Consider the following 19,598-nt stretch of genomic DNA (forward strand, 5'->3'; position numbering starts at 1 on the left):
GACCACCTCACAGCTCACAATATTGATTTTTTTCATCTAGTTATAGGGCCAAAAGGTTGCATCCAGCTTGCTGACTCAAAACTGATTGATATCATTATTAATACAGTTGAGGACTGTGCAAAGATGATGATTGGGATGCCCTTGAGGATTGAAGAATTCATAGTTGATAGTTGGTGCAGCCCCTGGCTGTAAAATTGATAATTAATTAAAAAACAATTCATTGGTGCAGCCCATGGCTGTAAAATTGATAATAAATTAATTTAAAAAACAATTCATTGGGTGCAGCCCCTGGCTGAATAAAGAATGAAAAGAAATTAATTGTTGTAGCCCCTGGCTGTAAAATTGATAATAAATTAATTTAAAAATAATTAATTGGTTCCTAAACCAACCATAACATAAAATGTCAGACAGCAATGCCCCAACCAGCACATAATGGAAAGGAAAAAGGTGCAAGTTGGAATAGTCCTTGGGCCCTCCCACTCACCCTTATGTTGTATACGAAACAGGACTAACAAACTAATCATTTTAGCGACAAGGACTGCCAATTGTGGCTAAAATGATTGGTTTGTTTGGACTCCCATAAAACAAGCTGCCAATGTGCATTGGACATGGAAATGAAAATGAGCCATACACAAACTGGCTTTACATTATAAATTGTCCCGAGGAGAGTCCAAGTGGGGTAAGCCATTTAGCAATGATTTCCCTGAGTTTTTCTAAAAGGTTCTCAGCGGTATGCCTCTTAGTGAAAACCAGTTATACAAAGAATAGCCTGCCCCTGTATCAGCTGTCTTTTGGTAAATGTTACTGCTGCTGTTGCTGTTGTAGGCAATACACCTTCCCAGTAGACTGTCACAGTCATGTAATCCTTAGTTTGCCCTGTCCCACTTGTCCACATATCAGTGGTCAAGTGGACAGTGGGTACAATGGCATTTCTGTGGAAATCAATAAGGTTTTTTTTAATGTCCTTTTACAGACTTGGAATTGCTGTTCTAGCTAAGTGGAATCTAGAAGGGATCTGGTAGTGAGGACACAGGACCTTAATTAACTGTTGAAAACCCACTGCAGTAATAGCGGATACTGGACGCACATCTAATACCAGCATAGCTGTTATGGCGTCAGTAATCTGCTGTGCAAATGGGTGATTGCTGTCATACTTGTTTGCCCTTGCAAACGATTGTTTAACAGTTAATTGTTTTTTGGAGGATACGCTACAAGTAGTCTTCCTCCTGGTCCACTTGTAGGATAAAGATCCACTCACAGCAACAGCAACAGGCGTAGTCATCAAGCATCCTTCTAAGGAATCACGGATAGGAGAGGAGTCAATCATGCTTCAAATACCAACATTGGAGGTAGCAGGAATACTCCCGATGATGAATGAGGATGTTGATGATGCAGGTGTTGGTGTTGGAGATTGAAGGTGCTTGGTTCTCACAGAGAGGGAGCAGGTAGGTGACACTGGACTTGTTACGTTCTGAATTTTGGAACTTGGCGACATACACTTTGATATTTGATGAATGCGCTCCAAGTGACATAACAAGGAGGAGGTTCCTAGGTGGTTTAGGTCCCTCCCTCTACTCACTCTTGCTTGGCAATGGTCACATATGCCTTGACAACTGTTGTCCGGATCGGGGTGGAAATAATTCCACACGTGAGAAGTAGATTGTTTTGTCTTTTGTTCCGGCATGACAACAATGGGCTTTGGCTTTTTCAAACTATGGGCAACAGCTGTTGCCTTACGTATACAAAGGACATCCTCGGCATCAACATCCTCATCACCAACATCTACATCATCAACATCCTCATCATCCTTTATCGCCTTCAGCTCCAAAATATCCCCCTCCTCCATGTGAAATTCCACAGGAGCATCCTCGATGACTACATCTGCAAGATGTTGACTGCCCTTCCCCACATTTACAGAGGGCACACAAATGTTGGAACTTGGAGGATCCTCCAGTAAACTAGTATTTAGGTCTGGCTCACACATGGCAATGGTGGACACACTTGCACTGTCTTAACAACTTTCACATTTTTAATTGGACCACCACCACTAGTACTACGAGCAGAAGACCTATCTGAATCAGCAGTCTTCATAAAGAAAGGCCAAGGTCTTATCCTTTCCTTGCCACTTTGTGTAGTGAATGGCATATTGCCAATTTTTTGTTTATCTAAAGGCAAATTTCCTTTCAATATTTTTTTATTAACTTCAGTAAAACTTGCTTTATCATATCGTTAGCGTGACTTAAGCCCTGGGGCATGGGCCTTCATAGAGGATGAGGAAGTTGACGGCCTTGCATTGCTGGCGACAGCTACAACATGTGGTTCTTGAACTGGCTCTCCTGTCATGTGACAGCCCTCCATATTTTCTGTGGTCTTGAAGCAGTATCACAAGCATAAATACTGTAGCCAAGGTGCGGTTACAAAATTCACACATGTGCAGTCGTGAGTGCACAGACATATATTAGACAAAAAAAATTTTCTTTTTTTTTTTTCAGGTCCAGAACTTGGGCCCAGAGCTCCGATCGATGATGACTGGAGTCTGGCAGCACTAGGTTGCAACTTGCGTTGCTGGCTGTATCTTGTGCGGTTAAGCCTAACACACACACACACAGACAAAGATTAAAAAAAGACAATTTATTTTTATTTTTTTTCAGCTCCAGAACTTGGGCCCAGAGCACCGATTGATGACGACTGGAGTCTGGAAGCACTAGGTTGCAACTTGCGTGGCTGGCTGGATCTTGTACGGTTAAGCCTAACACGCACACACACACAGAAAAAGATTACACAAAAAAAGACAATTTTAGTATTTTTTTTTACAGGTCCAGACCTTGGGCCCAGAGCACCGATTGATGATGACTGGAGTCGGACAGCACTAGGTTGCAACTTACATTGCTGGCTGGATCTTGTGCGGTTAAGCTTAACACACACACACACACAGAAAAAGATTACACAAAAAAACACTCTTTTAGTATTTCTTTTTACAGGTCCAGACCTTGGGCCCAGAGCACCGATTGATGACGACTGGATTCGGGCAAAACTAGGTTGCAACTTGGGTTGCTGGCTGGGTCTTGTGCGGTTAAGCCTAACACGCACACACAGACAAAGATAAAAAAAAAAGACAATTTATATTTATTTTTTTTCAGCTTCAGAACTTGGGCCCAGAGCACCGATTGATGATGACTGGAGTCGGGCAGCACTAGGTTGCAACTAGCATTGCTGGCTGGATCTTGTGCTGTTAAGCGTAACACGCACACACACACAGAAAAAGATTACACAAAAAAAGACACTTTTAGTATTTTTTTTTTTTTACAGGTCCAGACCTTGGGCCCAGAGTACCGATTGATGATGACTGGAGTCAGGCAGCACTAGGTTGCAGCTTGCGTTGCTGGCTGTATCTTGTGCAGTTAAGCCTCACCCGCACACACACACACACAGAAAAAGATTACACAAAAATACACAATTTATTTTTATTTTTTTTCAGCTCCAGAACTTGGGACCAGAGCACCGATTGGAGTTGGGCAGAACTAGGTTGCAACTTGCGTTGCTGGCTGGATCTTGTGCGGTTAAGCCTAACACGCGCACACACACACAGAAAAAGATGACACAAAAGAAGACAATTTATTTTTATTTTTTTTCAGCTCCAGAACTTGGGCCCAGAGCACTGATTGATGACGACTGCAGTCGGGCAGCACTAGGTTGCAACTTGCGTTGCTGGCTGGATCCTGTGCGGTTAAACCTAACACGCACACACACAGAAAAAGATTACACAAAAATACACTTTTATTGTTTTTTTTTGACAATATATATATTTTTTTTTTTTTGGAGTCCAGAACTTGGGCCCAGATGGACGCAGCACCAGCCCAGAAGTATCTGCACCAGCCCAGATGGACACAGCAGACAGCACAGCACCAGCCCAGAATGGATCAGCAGCACCTGCCCAGGACACAGCAGACAGCACAGCACAGGAGCACGAGCACCTCTCCCAGCCCTACACTACCCACCCTCCCTGTTCAGTCTCCACAGCCAGAGTGAAATGGCGTCCGCCGTGTGGTCCCTATATACTACATTGATCATAGAGACATATGCTCACAAACAGTGACATTTCCGACTATGGTTTTGCCTCAGTTTTGAGATACGAGTCAGGCAGGAAACCCCAAGCCTGCTTGGATCCGACTCGGAACTGCTAAATTCGGGTGGGTTCAGAGATCCGAACCCGCTCATCTCTAGTTGTGACAGGATTGACAAAGACAAAATGAGCACAGAAACATGCAATAAAATTAATATTATGCTATAACAGGAAGCAATTTTACTTTGTTATTTAATAAACATTATATATTATAAATCACTAAAATTTAGATATGTAGGGTCAAATGTAATAGGTGTCACGAATGGTGTCTGTGAGTTACCTATCTCAGGTGATGAGCAGGATTCAATGGAGACCGGCATGACTAGAACTACAGATGAGGTGGATAGCTCTATTTGCAAGATTTGTTTAGCAGTGAAAACTGCCTTTGATGATAAATAACAGGAATTTGGAGGAACCGGACTGGGACCGGCAGGAGGACTTGTTGAGTTGAACTGATGAACTAGGAACTTGACTCTGGACTAGAACAACGTGGACTGAACTAATGAGCTTAGAACTTGACTCTGGACTGGAACAACGTGGACTGAACTAATGAGCTTGGAACTTGACTCTGGACTGGAACAACGTGGATAGAACTGATATGACAGGAACTTGACTCTGGACTGGAATAAAGTGACAATGGCTGAAGGGAAATCAGATAATGCTGAGACGAGGGTTAAACAGGGTGATCTGGAAATGCTGTGACAAGGTTGGAACTCAGGTGCAGGCTGGATTGGATAGTTGGGAATAACAGGTTTCAGGAAGGAATGGGTAGGTTTGGGATTTAGGTTCAGGGAGGGAGTGGGTAGGTAAAAGGAGCAGGAGTTGATCCACAGCAGGAAGCAAGATGCAGGTTTGCAGGGCCAGGGACCAACCAGGAGTAGGGCTAGCAGAGCACAGGAATAAGGTCAGGAGCACACGAACTCACTATTAGCTGATGCAGGTTTTCTGGATTGCCAGGTATTGCTTTAGCAGGTTTTCTGGATTGCACCAGTGGTTGCTGTAGCAGGTTTTCTGGATTGCACCAGGGGTTGCTGTAGCAGGTTATCTGGATTGCACCAGGAGTTGCTGTCAGCAGGAGTCAGGGATACACTTGTACGTAGAAACAGCATGAACCAGACACCACGGGAAGACAAGATGTTCAGGCCCAGAATGCTATCAGGGGAGGAAATATATACTCTGGGTCTGGCAGCAATTGGTGGATACGGACAGGTGGTCTGGCAGTAGCATCTGAGTGGTGGAAGGCACAACATGCAGAGGGAGTATTCATCTCTACAGCACTGAGAATCAGAACCACACCTTTGACTCCAATCAGGGCTAGCAATGCTCACAGACAGAGGAGGCTCAGGTGGACAATCAGTGTGGAATGGAATGCACACAGAGAAGTGTAGCAGCCAGCATGACCAGAGCAGATCCTCCAGGCAATCACACACAGATCCATGGAGCCAGCTGGCAGTGGAAAGTCAACAGGCAAAAGGTAAAAACCAGACAGGGTCGTGACAATAGGGTGAGAGTTTAGAAAACGTGAGAGTTTAGCAGTAAACTCTCACACTGCTCGAGTTGTGTCTTCAAAATGGGAAAACATCTGGATGAGAGTTTAAATCGCGAGGGTTATTTGAGTCTAAAAAAATGTGAGTTTGCATGTTCTCGGACTCAATTACATTGGTTGAGTTTAAAAAGTGTGAGAGCTTACTGCTAAACTCTCACATATTGTAAATTCTCACCCGATTACATTTGACCCGTAATGTTCACACTTTTCAGCAAAATTTTGTTAATTGTTAATGAATTCTGTCTTACCCTTTGGAGGATCCTGACCGATTTTCACCTCTTTAGTTTCCGTTTGGAAGCAATATGCATTACATACAGCCAGAAGGGTTATAGACCCAAACATAAACGCCACAAGATATTTCTGAAATTCATTTAAGAACAATAATAATTTTAATGACTGCACCTGACCACAGTTTTGGAACATCATCTTTGTGCAATTAATGTATAATAACTGTAACAAGAATTAAACATCCTCTGCTCCATGTGTGACAAGTTGGGTTTTTACATATGAATTATTTTCTTGCTGCTATATAAAGCACGGTTAGTGTACATTACTTCCCTCATCTACACTTAAGCTGGGTACACACCTAACAGATATATCTGCAGATCGGCTAACACACCTAACAGATATATCTGCAGATCGGCTAACACACCTAACAGATATATCTGCAGACCGGCTAACACACCTAACAGATATATCTGCAGATGATGGTTGTTCATTCACACTGAACAACCATCATTTGTCATCTGGTTGCCGATACCGCTGTCCGGGGGTTGTGTCACGCCCCCTCCCCGTGGAATCTGAGTGTACGGGCGGGTGGCTGAACCTCCTGTATATACACGCATGATGAGCAATAATATCTGCCAATGGCTGTGCAGGACAGCCAAAGTGATATGTCTGTGAACAACTGAATTCATGGACATATAACTTTTACACATTGGCCGAAGCACACACAATATATTGGCCGATCAATTGATCGGCCAATATATCTGTCAGTGCGTACCCAGCATTTGTTGCTGACACAGTGTTAGGAGAGGGTAATACTGAAAATTCCCATTAATTGGACTACTCCAATTATCCAGATTGGACTACTGTAACCTCCTCCTATCTGACCTCCCCGACTCCCACCTCTCTTCACTTCAATCTGTCCTCAATGCTGCTGCTTGTCTCATCTTCCTCTCCAAACCTCTTCCTCCCCTCTCCTTCAAGCCCGACACTGGCTCCCCTTCCCTTTCAGAACCCAATTCAAAGTTCTTATACTCACCTACAATGTCCTCACCCTATTCTCTCCAATTTACATTTCTGACCTCATCTCCCTCCAAACTCACGCCCCTCCACTTTGCTCAACAAATGCGTACCGTCTCTTCTGCCAACTGATTATTTCCTACCCTCCTTCCTCCAAGATTTTGCCCTTGCTGCTTCCTACCTATGGAACTCTTTCCCTTTCCCTATCAGACTCTCCACCTGTCTACAAATTTGCAAACGGCTCTCAAGACCCACCACTTCATCATGGCTTTTCAGTTCTCATCTTAACTCACTACATGCTCTTTTCTCCCTGTCTACCCCATCAGTGTCACTCCTGTTTGTCTGCCCCTCCCCTTTATAATGTAAGCTTACACAAGCAGGGCCATCTTCCCTCATGTGCTTCCTCTTATACTTTCATCCACTCCTTTCTCTCCACAAGGGAACCTAACACTTGATTGCTGACTTCCTGCTGGTCATTTTGAATGTGCAATATGTATAAACCATGTATTTGTCCTGCACTGTATTGTACTGTCACTGGATTCTTGTTCACTTATTTGGTTATGTACTTTGTAATGATTGATCTTTATATCAATATGTTAAAACAGCTACAAAACCAAAAGGTGCTTGAGTTACAAATGTTAAGAGGAATTACTTTTATAATGGACTTATATATCAATTCAGTGACTGTAATTAATTCTGTGATCCCACTTGACATAATTATACTACATTTATATTTATTTATTATTATTATTATTATTATTATTATTATTATTATCATTATTATTATCCTTTATTTATATGGTGCCACAAGTGTTCCGCAGTGCCTTACATAGTACATAGAACTAATAGGTGAACAAGAAACAAGTAACTTACAGTACATTACAGTGCAGGACAAGGACACGACTTATATACATTGCTGAAATAGTGATTAAAGCACTCACAATAAGCTGCTTGGAGTTGGCAGTCCCATGTAATACCTCTTTTCCACCAAAAACCCAGGTCCGACCTGGGTTTTTGGACATGGTTCCAACCCTGGTCAGACGCATTTACACTGCAGCTTCGATCTGGGTTACTCCCAGGTCAGCCCTGTTCACACTGAACTCAGGTCTGGCCTGCTAAACCTGTGAGGTCATAAAAAGTGGGAGGTGAATGGTCCACAACCACCAATCAGCTCATTTTAGGCATGACCCAGGTCAGATAACCCGGGTTGAACCGTTTACACTGCACCATTACCCAGGTCCATCCTGGGTCCAACCCTGGTAGCTACCTGGGTTGGATTGCTGGATCACTTGACCTGGGTTATTTTTCAGGGACCCTTTTACACTGAGCTGGGACCCAGGTAGACCCAGCAAAAACCCATGTTTTTGCTCTGGTGTAAAAGGGGTATTAGGTGCCCTAATGGGGAGTAAAGAGTAGAAGAAAGTGTAAAGAGAAGCACATGAGGGAAGAGGTCCCTGCTCATGAGAACTTACATTCTATTTACTTATTTATGCATAGTTACATGTTTGTTGCGATGAGTCTTGAAATATTGTTTTGCTGCATTAAAGGACTGAAAGACCTCAATTACTGTATATGAATTTTGAAATTACAATAGATACAGTAGTTCAGTTAAAATGTTAACACTCCCTGGGATAATGTCATGTCCCTTGTGACACGTAGGCTATGATAGGCATTGACTCAGGGCTCCAAGAAAAGATTCTCCTATCAATTAAATTCGGACCTGAGTGTTTGTCAAGTGCACCTGACTGTCACCTGGGTCAGAGGGCCTGATTCAGAGCCGGACGCTCTGACCAGAGCACTCGCTCTGAATCAAGGCCCTCCTACCTAATATTGGAGCGGCCTTTTGGACGCTCGCATAGCTGTGGGTTACCACCCACAGCTTATTCGAGCGGCCAAAAAGATGGTCGCGATGGTCTTGACCATCACGACCATCGGGCTTGCGACGAGACCCTTGTGGTGCTTTTGGGTCTATCAGAGCTAGAACTACTCCCGCTGACATCACTTGTGATGTCAGTGGGGCCGGCCCCAGACGGTACGCCTCCGTCTGGCCAGCCATGCCACCGGCACGCCCACCAAAGGGGGCGTGCTGTCACTCACCTTCGACAGCACGCCCCCTTTGTAGCGGCCTTTTGGACGCTCGCATAGCTGTGGGTTACCACCCACAGCTTATGCGAGCTGTCAAAAAGATGGTCGTGATGGTCAAGACCATCGCGACCATTGGGCTTGCGACGAGACCCTTGCGGTAGGGTCTCATCAGGGACTCTATCAGAGCCAAAATCACTCCCACTGACATCACTAGTGATGTCAGTGGGGTCGGACCCAGACGGTAGGCGTCTCCATCTGGCCTCCATCTGGGCAGCCACGCCCCCGGCACGCCCACCAAATGGGGCTTGCTGTCACTCACCAGCGACAGCACGCCCCCTTTGGTGTGAGACCTGGAGCGACGGCATCCCCGTCGCTCGCCGGGTCTCGTGCATGCGCACGACGGAGCTCCCTCCGCTCGCGAGTGGGTCTGAATGAGACCCAGAGTACGATCTCTTGTTATTGCTGCTTGAATAAATTAAGACCAAGAGGTAAATGTACAGTTCTAATGGAATTGGGTAACCAGCACCAGGTTGAATCATCCGGGGGGGCTGACACTATATCAGGGAGACACACAGCATGGGGTCTCCCTGCCATAATAAGCAATTATTTGTTCAAGTGCTATCCAGCAAACCTACTCCAGTATTTTCTCCACAAGCATTCTGCCTCAGTGTGTTCCAGCACACCGCTCCAGTAATTGCTTCTTATCATTTCTTTCCAGTATAATCCATCAAACATGCTCCAGTATTGCTTTGCTGCATTTCACTGAAGCCTGCTCCATTAGTGCTCCAGCACTCAGTTCCAGTGTTTCCTGCAGCCTGCTTCAGTTGTGCTCCTGGCACGCAGTTCCAAAATAATTGCAGTCTGCTCCGAGATATCCTACTTACTGGTACAGTCACAGGCTATCCTGCTAGCCTGCAACTGTTCTCAATATCTGTTCTGCTAATCACTCTGCAGCACTAATCCTCCCTAGTGGCCTGCATGAGGAATAGCATAATTAACCATCCAGCTTCATTCACACTTCAGCATATACAGCTAGTCCAATGGGCCCCGACCTGAATCAACAAACCCCTAGTGCCGTGACACTACCCTTATGCCAGGTACAAGTACTACCATTGTATGCAACTAAGTAAACTCTGCAGGAGAGTAAAGTTGGAAGATGTAAATAAATAAGAGCACAGCATGGGAGAAGCATCAGGAGCAGGTGCACTGACAATGGAGGCCGTGCCATTTGACATCACAGTAGGCACTTGATTGGGACTACTGGGAGCAGCGCTGCATAGCAGTGCTCTCACCATTTAGTGGCTCTCATTACTGGGTGGGCAGCATGGGAATAGACAGGAAAGGTGGCCCTCTAATGCTCAAAACAGGCTAAAGTTCCTCACTGTTTGGTGTCACACAACGTCCCACTGCTGCACGCACATCCCCATTGTCTGTAAGAGTGACATGGGTTATTCTTCTCGTCAGGGGCATTTCTAGAGAGGAGGGGACCCGTGTGCAGTTTCTGACAAAGGCCCCCTCCTCTCCGCCCGGCGGCCGGCAGCGCACTGAGCTGTGCGCGGCCAGAGCCGGAGTTATAGACTCTGGGCACTAGAGTGTGCCCAGAGTCTATAATGAATGCACAGGTCACCGGGAAAATGACCGCGGTGGCCATTTTCCTTGTACTGCGCATGTGCAACAGCTGGGAAAATGGCCACCGCGGCCATTTTCCCGTTGTTTTACAGCGCCGGACCCCCACGTCGATGTGCGACTCCGGAGAGGTAAGTAATATTATGGGTGCAGGGTGTGCGGTGCGGGGCCCACTTGACACAGGGGCCCGTGTTCCCCGCACACCCTGCATCCATTATAGATACGCCCCTGCTTCTCATTGCCACACTACAGGTGACTATTATTATATTTAATTTTAATCTAAGGCCCGTATTCAATTTGAGGCGAAAAGTCAGGATTATTTTGCCTGCTGGACTTTTCGCCTCCTTCGCGTGTTTTGTAGGTGGAAAAGTATTGTGCGCATCCCCGCTTATCCCCATATTCAATTTGTAAAGACACGGAAACGGCACCCGGCAAAACTGGAACAGGCGAAAAGTCCTGTCAATTTTTGGGAAATCATCCTGGCACCCCCCTAAAGATGTCCTGACAAGGGGGATCATTATGGGTACCCCTCGATTTGGCCTGCTGAAGGGAAGTCGGGTTTTTAAATAGCCACGGCAGGTGCATAAATGCGCGTGTGAAGAACAGATGAAGAATAGCATTTAGCAATTTTTGGGGGGAAAAATAACTATGCCCATCAAATTTGGGGTACATGAAAATGGGTGCAAGCATATTATTAAGTCCCTAAAATGTTTTTTTCAATATTCTTCAAAAATGCACCTGCCGCTACCACCCGCAATGAAGAAAACACCTGCCGCATACTTGGGAACCCTTCTGGAATCAGCCCCAAAATTAAAGTTCATTTTTTGGGGTGTCCTGTTTCTTTTTCTTTTTTTATTTGACACACATTACTTTTAGGGGACATTTCCAGGGGTGCAGCCTATTTATTTAAGCCTGCACCCCTAAACCCCAATTCTGCACTTTTTTTCGCCATGCATTACATGGAGAAAAGGTATCCCCATTTTTTAACAAAGACTTTTCGCACCGGAGAAATGTCTTTGAAATTGAATACGGGGAAAATTGAAATAGACGAAAATTACATCGGCGAAAAATGACATCATCTAGCAGACTTTTCACCTCAAATTGAATATGGCCTTAAATCTTCAGTTGGGTACCTCTCCTAAAAGTACTTAAAATATTATAAAATATAAGTATGCAATACAAAATTTTGTTGATATGCCTTAACATATCTAATCCTGATTTGTGAGTCTTGTAATATCACTGAACATATTTCTTCCTGATAACATTGCAGACTGAAATGGTAAATATGCCTGTTTTCAGATGTATCTTTTGCACCAAGGATAGGCATAGTGCAAGTGCATATCGATGATGATGATGGGTATTAAACCAAATGTACTGATATGGATAGTCAGTGGCATCCCTCCCCGGTGCGGGGTGTCACACTGTGCTTGCCGCCGATAATGGGGCTTGACCACGCGGCCCGATCCCCCATACCTATTACTTGGGGGGCAGGAGGTCCCCGTGTGGAGTGCCAGTCGGTTCCCCCAGTGTCAGGAGCCAAGTGCTGCACCTATTGCAGCACTCGGCTCCTGTCACTGAGGGGGCATCTGCACCTTGGTGTTACCTCTCAGCGGGTGACACCTGGGTATGGACAGCACCCTCCTTGTGACGCCACTGGGGACAGTCCACTTGCAAACATGCGTACAACTCTGCATATAGGGAAAATATGCATATATTTCTATGCATGCAATGTGGCATCAATAACAGCCATCTTACTGTATGTACAGTTCTGCACCGGTCCCTAAATATGTTCTACCCTGCACCATCAGAGGATGGCAAATGTATTATTTTATTGGTAATTTTATCTGCATAAACTGTACCTTTGAATACAATTCTTAAAATCTTCTAATCTCCGGCCACTTTTATAGTACTTACGTATCCGGCAAGCCGTCGCTATGGGTCTCGCTACAAAGGGGGCGTGCTGTCGATGGTGAGTGACAGCACGCCCCCTTTGGTAGGCGTGCCGGGGCGTGGCTGGCCAGACGGAACACCTACCATCAGGGGCCGGCCTCACTGACATCACACGTGATGTCAGTGGGAGTACTTTGGCTCTGATAGACCCAAAAGCACTCCAGGGTTTGCGGCAATGAGACCCTACCACAAGGGTCTCGTCGCAAGCCCGATGGTTGCGATGGTCTAGACCATCGCGACCATCTTCCTGTCTGCTCGCTATAGCTGTGGGTGGTCACCCACAGCTATACGAGCGGCCAGGAGGCCACTCTAAAATTAGGAAGGACGGCCCTGATTCAGGGCCTAAGTATATTAGGAAATATTACTGATTATTTTTTGCTGTTTTTAGTATGTAGTATAATACATATCTGGATTGATGCTCAATTAACAATCTCTTCTATTCAAAAGAAAAACAGTAATATGTGTTCCAAATGCACTGGATGTACATATCCCTGCATAAAAGAAACAAACCAAGGCTTTCATTCAGCTACTTTATTTCCATGTCAGTCGGCTATAATATCGCGTCTCAACACAAATTTCGCTGTCCCCATCCCCCTCCCGGATCGCTCACTTGTGCTCTGTAAGTACACGGCTGCTGGGAGTTGTAAGCAGCTGGCAGGGGATGTGGGCATCTAGAGGGGGTGCTGGAGACTTGCTGTCTTTTCCAGGTAGCTGGGAGTGCCGGGAGCATCCCAGCCATTTCGGAAGGGTAGACAAGTATGCCCTAGAAACAGTTTCAGGTGTGAGACTAGGTGGCTGGTAGATGACCTGTCTATAATAGGCACTATTGGTGGGTTTAGGGTTAGACACTAGGGAGAAAGGGTTAGGTTTAGGGTGCGGGGAGGGGGAGGTCAGGTTTAGGCACTAGGCGGGAAGTTAGGGATAGGCATCGGGGTCGGAGGGTTAGGATTAGGGGTAGGAGAAGAGTTAGGATACCTACCAAGAGGTGTCAGTATCCTAACCACGTTGGGATGCCAGAATCGGGAATTTGACTGCCGGGATCTCGAACGTCGGTATCCCATACCCAACCCCATTGCAGTAAATACAGGTGACCATTCCATAGATTTCCTGGTTTTATTATTTATTGTCTTTTTACTTTTTTGCTTATTGATATTATGGTTTTATGATCTTGCATGCGTGATTATATTAAGTACACTAAGCCGTTTCCTATTGATTCTTCATTTGTTACAACATTCAATTATCTCAAATAAAAAAAAACTATGGTCTTTGGGTTATGCAAGTTAAAGTTAATTTTTAGCTTAGTGTTTCCAGTAACTGTTTGAACATTAATCAAATAAAAAACAAATTACAACTAGCAGAGACGGGGGACCACTGAGTTGAACCGTCCAATTTTCAAGACATAAGTTTACTTTGCAGTGGTCTACTGTACATATTCCTTTTTTGCACCAACTGTGAATAATCCAAGAGCCACTAATCTCTGCTCATTTTCCTTCATTCTATATAAATTATTATTATAAGGAATGATGTATATCAATTTTGTAATATCTTTGTAGTGTATATAGGTGACAGCTCCATGGAGTTTATTTACAAAGTGTCGGGTTGTAAAACCTGACACTTCTGTTAGTGTTTATGCTTGATATTTAAAATAGCAGTGATTTTACTAGCCGTGTCTTGCTTGTAAAAGCTCTGCCCTTTTATATATCGGGCATAAACACGACTAGAAGGGACTTCGTAAAACCCCCAAGTGTTTCATGGTTTTATTATTTGTCTTTTTTATTTTTTGAATATTGATATTATGGTTTATGATTTTGCATGCAAGGCTATATTAAGCACAAACTGCAGTTTCCTATTAATTATTCAATGCTGCAATGCAAACATTCGTTACAACATTCAGTTATATAAAAACAACTGTGTTCTTTGGGTTTTGCCAGGTATAGTTAATTTTTAGCTTAGTGTTTCTAGTAACTGTTTAAACATGAAAAAAGTAAAAAACAAACAAATTGCAACTAGCAGAGACTGGGAACAACTAAAATGAACTGACCAATTTTCAGGACATAATTTTACTTTGCAGTGGTCTACATATACCTTTTTTGCACCAACTGTGATTACTCTTAAGGGCTATTACCCAAAGTCGAAAACATCAACCACTGCTGTATATATATAATAATGGGTTTCTGCGCTCCCCTAGTTGGGGTATAGTCTCAATACTAAGCAGTCAACAAAATACATATATCAATGATATCAATGATCTGTAGGGTAGAATTTCTAATAACAAGTCCATATTTCAGAGTGCTATGACCATTCCTCTAGTATACACTCCCTTTTCTTTGTACCACTTCTTGGATGGTTATACTCTGTGCCGGCCCTTCCCCACAGGAGTCAGTGCCACTCCTCAGCTCGCCATGCGCTGGATCCTCTCTTGCCTCTGAGGGCTGACTTTACTCCACCGGCTACTTGATTCTCAACGGACTTAACCTAAGCAGCATGGGGCTGCAATTTTCTCCTTTGCATATAAATCATTTTTATTTTATATATATATATATATATATATATATATATATATATATACAGTATATGATATATATATATATATATATATATAGTATTTTTTTCTCACACACATAAGCTCCCCATCCCACACTGTGCTTCCATATCCCACTGTGCTCCCTCCATCTAACACTATACTCCCTCATACCTTATCCCATAATGTGATCTCCTATTCCCCATTTTGTCCTCCCATTCCCCCATCCCGCACTGTGCTCTCCGATCCCCATCCCACACTGCTCTCCCATCCCCATCCCACATTGTGCTCTCTCATACCCACAGTGCTCTGCCATCCCCATCCCACCCTGTGCTCTCCCATCCCCCACTGTGCTTTCCAATCCCTCATCCCACACTGTGCTCTCCCATCCCTCACTGTGCTCTCCCATCCCCCATCCCACCTTAAGCTCTCCCATCCCCCACTGTGCTCCCCAACCCTATTCCACATTTGGTGTTTCCCCCTCCCACCCAGGCAGCACTTACCTACAAGGCCAACAGTCTGCTGGAGCTTGCTCCCTGTGACCAGGGCTGCCATAAAAAAATCTTGGTAATTGCCCTATTCACCATCTGCCAGGACGTTCAGGAGGACTTTTGGGGAACATCCTTCCGGAGCACCTCATTACCATTCTAAAATGTTTTTCAAACATCTATATCTGGCAGGTAGGTGAACCATCTTGAACCGCATGACCCTGCTGTGATTCCTACATGATATGCTTTTATAATTTTGTTTTATGTGAGTGCATTATGTAATTTACAAAAAAGTAGTTATTACATATTGTGCTATTTTCTCTTGTTTTGTTCTCATATTGATTTGGGGAAAGTAAAAGAACATGCCATGTTTTATCCAGTGGTCCATCTGATGTTGAAAGACCTTGTGATACTGCTCGAGATACTATACAATTACCTTTAGTAGGAGAAAACCCATAGGGAAGGGATTCTTTCTCCCCTGCATCTTATCTGTCTTGAATGGTTTGTGGGGTCTAAGAAACACCTTTCTTCAGCACAAGAGTGTTTTGAATTTATATTGTCAGATATACTACACTACTGTATATGTTTCTTTGGTTGTGTTTTTTTCATGTGTTATATCTATTGAAGATAGGTTATCGGGTTGAGCGCCCAAAAGTGAGTACTCAATATTATACAAACTTTCCAATTATAGGAGAGGAAAGTGAACCCACTAGGAGTACACATTTGCAGCCCTTATATCCACGAACCAGTGAGCATAGGCCCCTCCATATATTTTTTACCACCTCAAAGCAGCTCCCTGCCCCCATCAATGTGGAATCTATGCGGAGATGGCAATAGAAATCTTAGAGCCTTGTACACACACACACCCCCCCCCTCCTAGGTACAGAACAGTCAACTTGAGACTTTTTTTTACCACATCGTGGTTTCTCAGCAGCGGGGAACCCCAGAAGAAATTGATCCTCCCTGGGCAGACCGAACATCCGTTGGTATTCACAAGGTCCTGGAGGCAGCTGTTTGCGTAGGAATATAACCAATGTCATTATCATACAACAGAGGTAATATGGGTTTTTATAGAACTGGTGTGTTAATGAAGATTATTGTCCCCCAGCCTTTTGCTGCTAATCTTAAAAATTGTGGAATATCTCCAGCCCTTCACCCCCACATTACTCCAGCTGTCTCATCCCACCTTGTCTCTCCAACTCCCTCCTGTTACTTTCAATGGCCTCAGCTCCCACCCTGTGTCTCTCCATGTCATCCCTCAGCTCCCCCCACTCCCCTGTATCTTTCCATGGCCTCAGCTCCCCCACAGTGTGTTTCTATGGTTTCAACCCCCTGTGTAAAGCCATGTTCTCAGATCCCCCCTGTATATCTCCATGGGTATCAGCAACCCCCACCCCATGTGTATCTCCATGGTCTCAGCAACCCCCACCCACTGTGTATCTTCATGGGCCCCTCAGCCCAGCCCGCCCCTGCTCACTGGTAATCTCTAGACTGTACTACTGTAACCTACTGTTAACTCGCCTCCCTGTCTCCCACCTCTGTCCACTCCAATTTGTCCTCAATGCTGCTGCCTGGCTCACATTCCTCTCCAAATGTACTATGTTTACTAGCGCATAAGGAGTGATATGAATTTATTCACTTCTTTTCATATAATAGTTTATTTTTGAGATATTTAATATATCGGATTAGGATGCATTCCCTATATCAATGGTAACATGTAATGTAGGGATATTAGTAATTAGCATAAGTAGTAAATATTGTCACATATATTACACTTAGCAAATAGCAAGGCTGAAAATATGAAGTATCAGGAACAAAATTTTGGATCTTTAAAGTACTGTATGACAATATCCAATCGGCTTCTGTATATGGCTATCCTGCACTTGTTACACGTGTAGCAAAGATTGCTTTAAATGCACAAAAATATAAAGTAAACTGTTGAGGCAGTTTCATGCACTGAAGACTATAAAAATCCCTTGTTTGATAACAATCCAATGTATTTATACTAATATTATCCACATAACATAATTGTAATTGTTGAATAATAATGATTGTATTTTGGATATTCTACAGTTCAGAATAATAATAGAGAGACAGATGTATGTATCTCTTTTAAAATGTAATAATAAATGATAGGGGCATATTCAATTGGGGATGAGAATAGCAAAAATCCTGCACCTGCGGGGTTTTTCCAGCAGGTGCAGGATTTTTGCTAATCAATCAGGTGCAGGGTTTTTTTCGATTTTGAGCGCCGGGAGGTTTTTTCCTGGCACCTCCAGAACAAGTCTGATTTCTCCTAAAATCATTAATTTTAGGAAAAATCTACGGGACTTGCTCTAAGACCCCGGCGCACCCCCCCCCCTTGAGGACTAATTAAGCAATTGGAAGCTTAGATAGTCCTTAATTACTCACCTTCCGCAGAGCTGTCTTCTTCCGCGAGCGTCGTGACCCGTCTCCTGCAGCAGTGGTGAGTATGGTCATTGTGTGTAAGTGTTTGTAAGTGTGTAGTGAGTGTGTGCAGGGCCAAATTAATGGGGGGGCAATGGGGCGGTCGTCACCTTGCCAGATTAGGCCCACACCTAAAGGGCCCCCACACCCACCGGGATTAAAGTGGGCCTGAGGAGACGGAATCAGTTCCGCCTCCTCCGGGCCACCTCAGCTGGCGCCGCAGGGAGGATCCATTTACCAGGCTCCCGATGAGATTTTGTTACCAGCGAGTGCACGGCTCCTTCCCTGCAGTGGCAGCCGGAGCCGGAGGCAGGAGCTCACTCGTGAGCTCCGGCTTCCTGGTCCAACAGTGGACTATGGGAGAGACGTCATGACATCTCTCCCATAGTGCAGAGGAGCAGCCGAGCGGACCGGATGGCACTGGACGTGGGAGCGGGGCTTAAGGTAAGCATTAGGTTTTTTTTTTGTGTGTGCAAGCGACTTTATTACTGCTACTGGGGGCATTACTCGGGGGGCATTTATACAGAAGGCAATACTACTGGGGCATTACTATTGGGGGCACTACCACAGGGGACACTACCACAGGGGGCATTACTACTGGAGGGTACTACTGGGGGGGAACTACTACTTGGGGCATTACTATTGGGGGCATTATTACAGGGGCATTACTACTGTGGGCATTTATACAGGGGGCATTGCTATTGGGGGCACTACCACAGGGGACGACTACAGGGGCATGACTACAGGGGGCACTACTAAGGGGGGTATTTCAGAGGGGGCGCTGCATAAGGGACACCACTCCTGGGGGCACTACTATCGGGTGCACTGCATAAAAGGCACCACTACTGTGGGCTCTGCATATGGGGCACTACCACTGTGGGTACTGACACCTCTGGGGGCACTGCATAAGGGGCACCACTACTGTGGGCTCTGCATAAGGTCCACATTGTGCATACCCCCAGTTTGTCCACATTTAATAGGTGCCCCGACATGTTTGTTGCACAGGCCCCCATAGATCTTAATCTGGCCCTGATTGTGTGTTAGTGACCCCCACTGGTGTGTGTGACCCGCAGTGTGTGTTCCCCTCCTCCCTGTAATTGGTGGTGGGAGAACTACATCTGCCAGCACCCCTTGCTCCTCCCATCAGCCCCTGGAGCCTCTCAGCAGCCCCCAGGACTCCCAGCAACCCACTCCCCAGTGACAAGATAGAGAGGCCACCGGGAGCTGCGGAGACCACCTATGACCTCTGGGCAGGTAAGTGTATTTTGTTTTTACACGGCACAGGGTTTTCAGAGTTGAAAACCCAGTGACCACTTTTTTTATATAGGATTCTGCAGGTATCGGGAACTTGCATTCCCGCATAATCCAAAATTGGGTACAAAGTTTTTACATCGCTAAACCTCGCCCCAATTGTATATCCATGTTAAAGTAGCTGAATCTCATTTAGATAACTCATGTCACTGAGTTACATAAATTAAGTGGGAAGCACTGGGTAGAAAGAGAGGTCACTTCTGATTATACACAACTATACTGGTTCTCTGAGTACTGAGAACCCAATAACAACCC

General features: G+C 44.8%; 1 protein-coding gene across 1 annotated transcript in view; it reads right to left on the bottom strand.

Moving 5' to 3' along the window:
• The window catches only part of LOC148541981 (beta-microseminoprotein-like), a 181,333-nt gene that overhangs the window by 29,163 nt on the left and 132,572 nt on the right, over nt 1-19,598 (bottom strand). The window contains exon 2 of the mRNA XM_088475748.1: nt 5,918-6,029. Coding sequence (XP_088331874.1) covers nt 5,918-6,029 — 112 coding nt within the window. The remainder of the gene's footprint in view (nt 1-5,917; nt 6,030-19,598) is intronic.

Source organism: Taudactylus pleione, unplaced genomic scaffold, assembly GCF_031769625.1.
Source record: "Taudactylus pleione unplaced genomic scaffold, aTauple2 ptg000016l, whole genome shotgun sequence".
In the NCBI taxonomy this organism is placed as follows: Eukaryota; Metazoa; Chordata; class Amphibia; order Anura; family Myobatrachidae; genus Taudactylus; species Taudactylus pleione.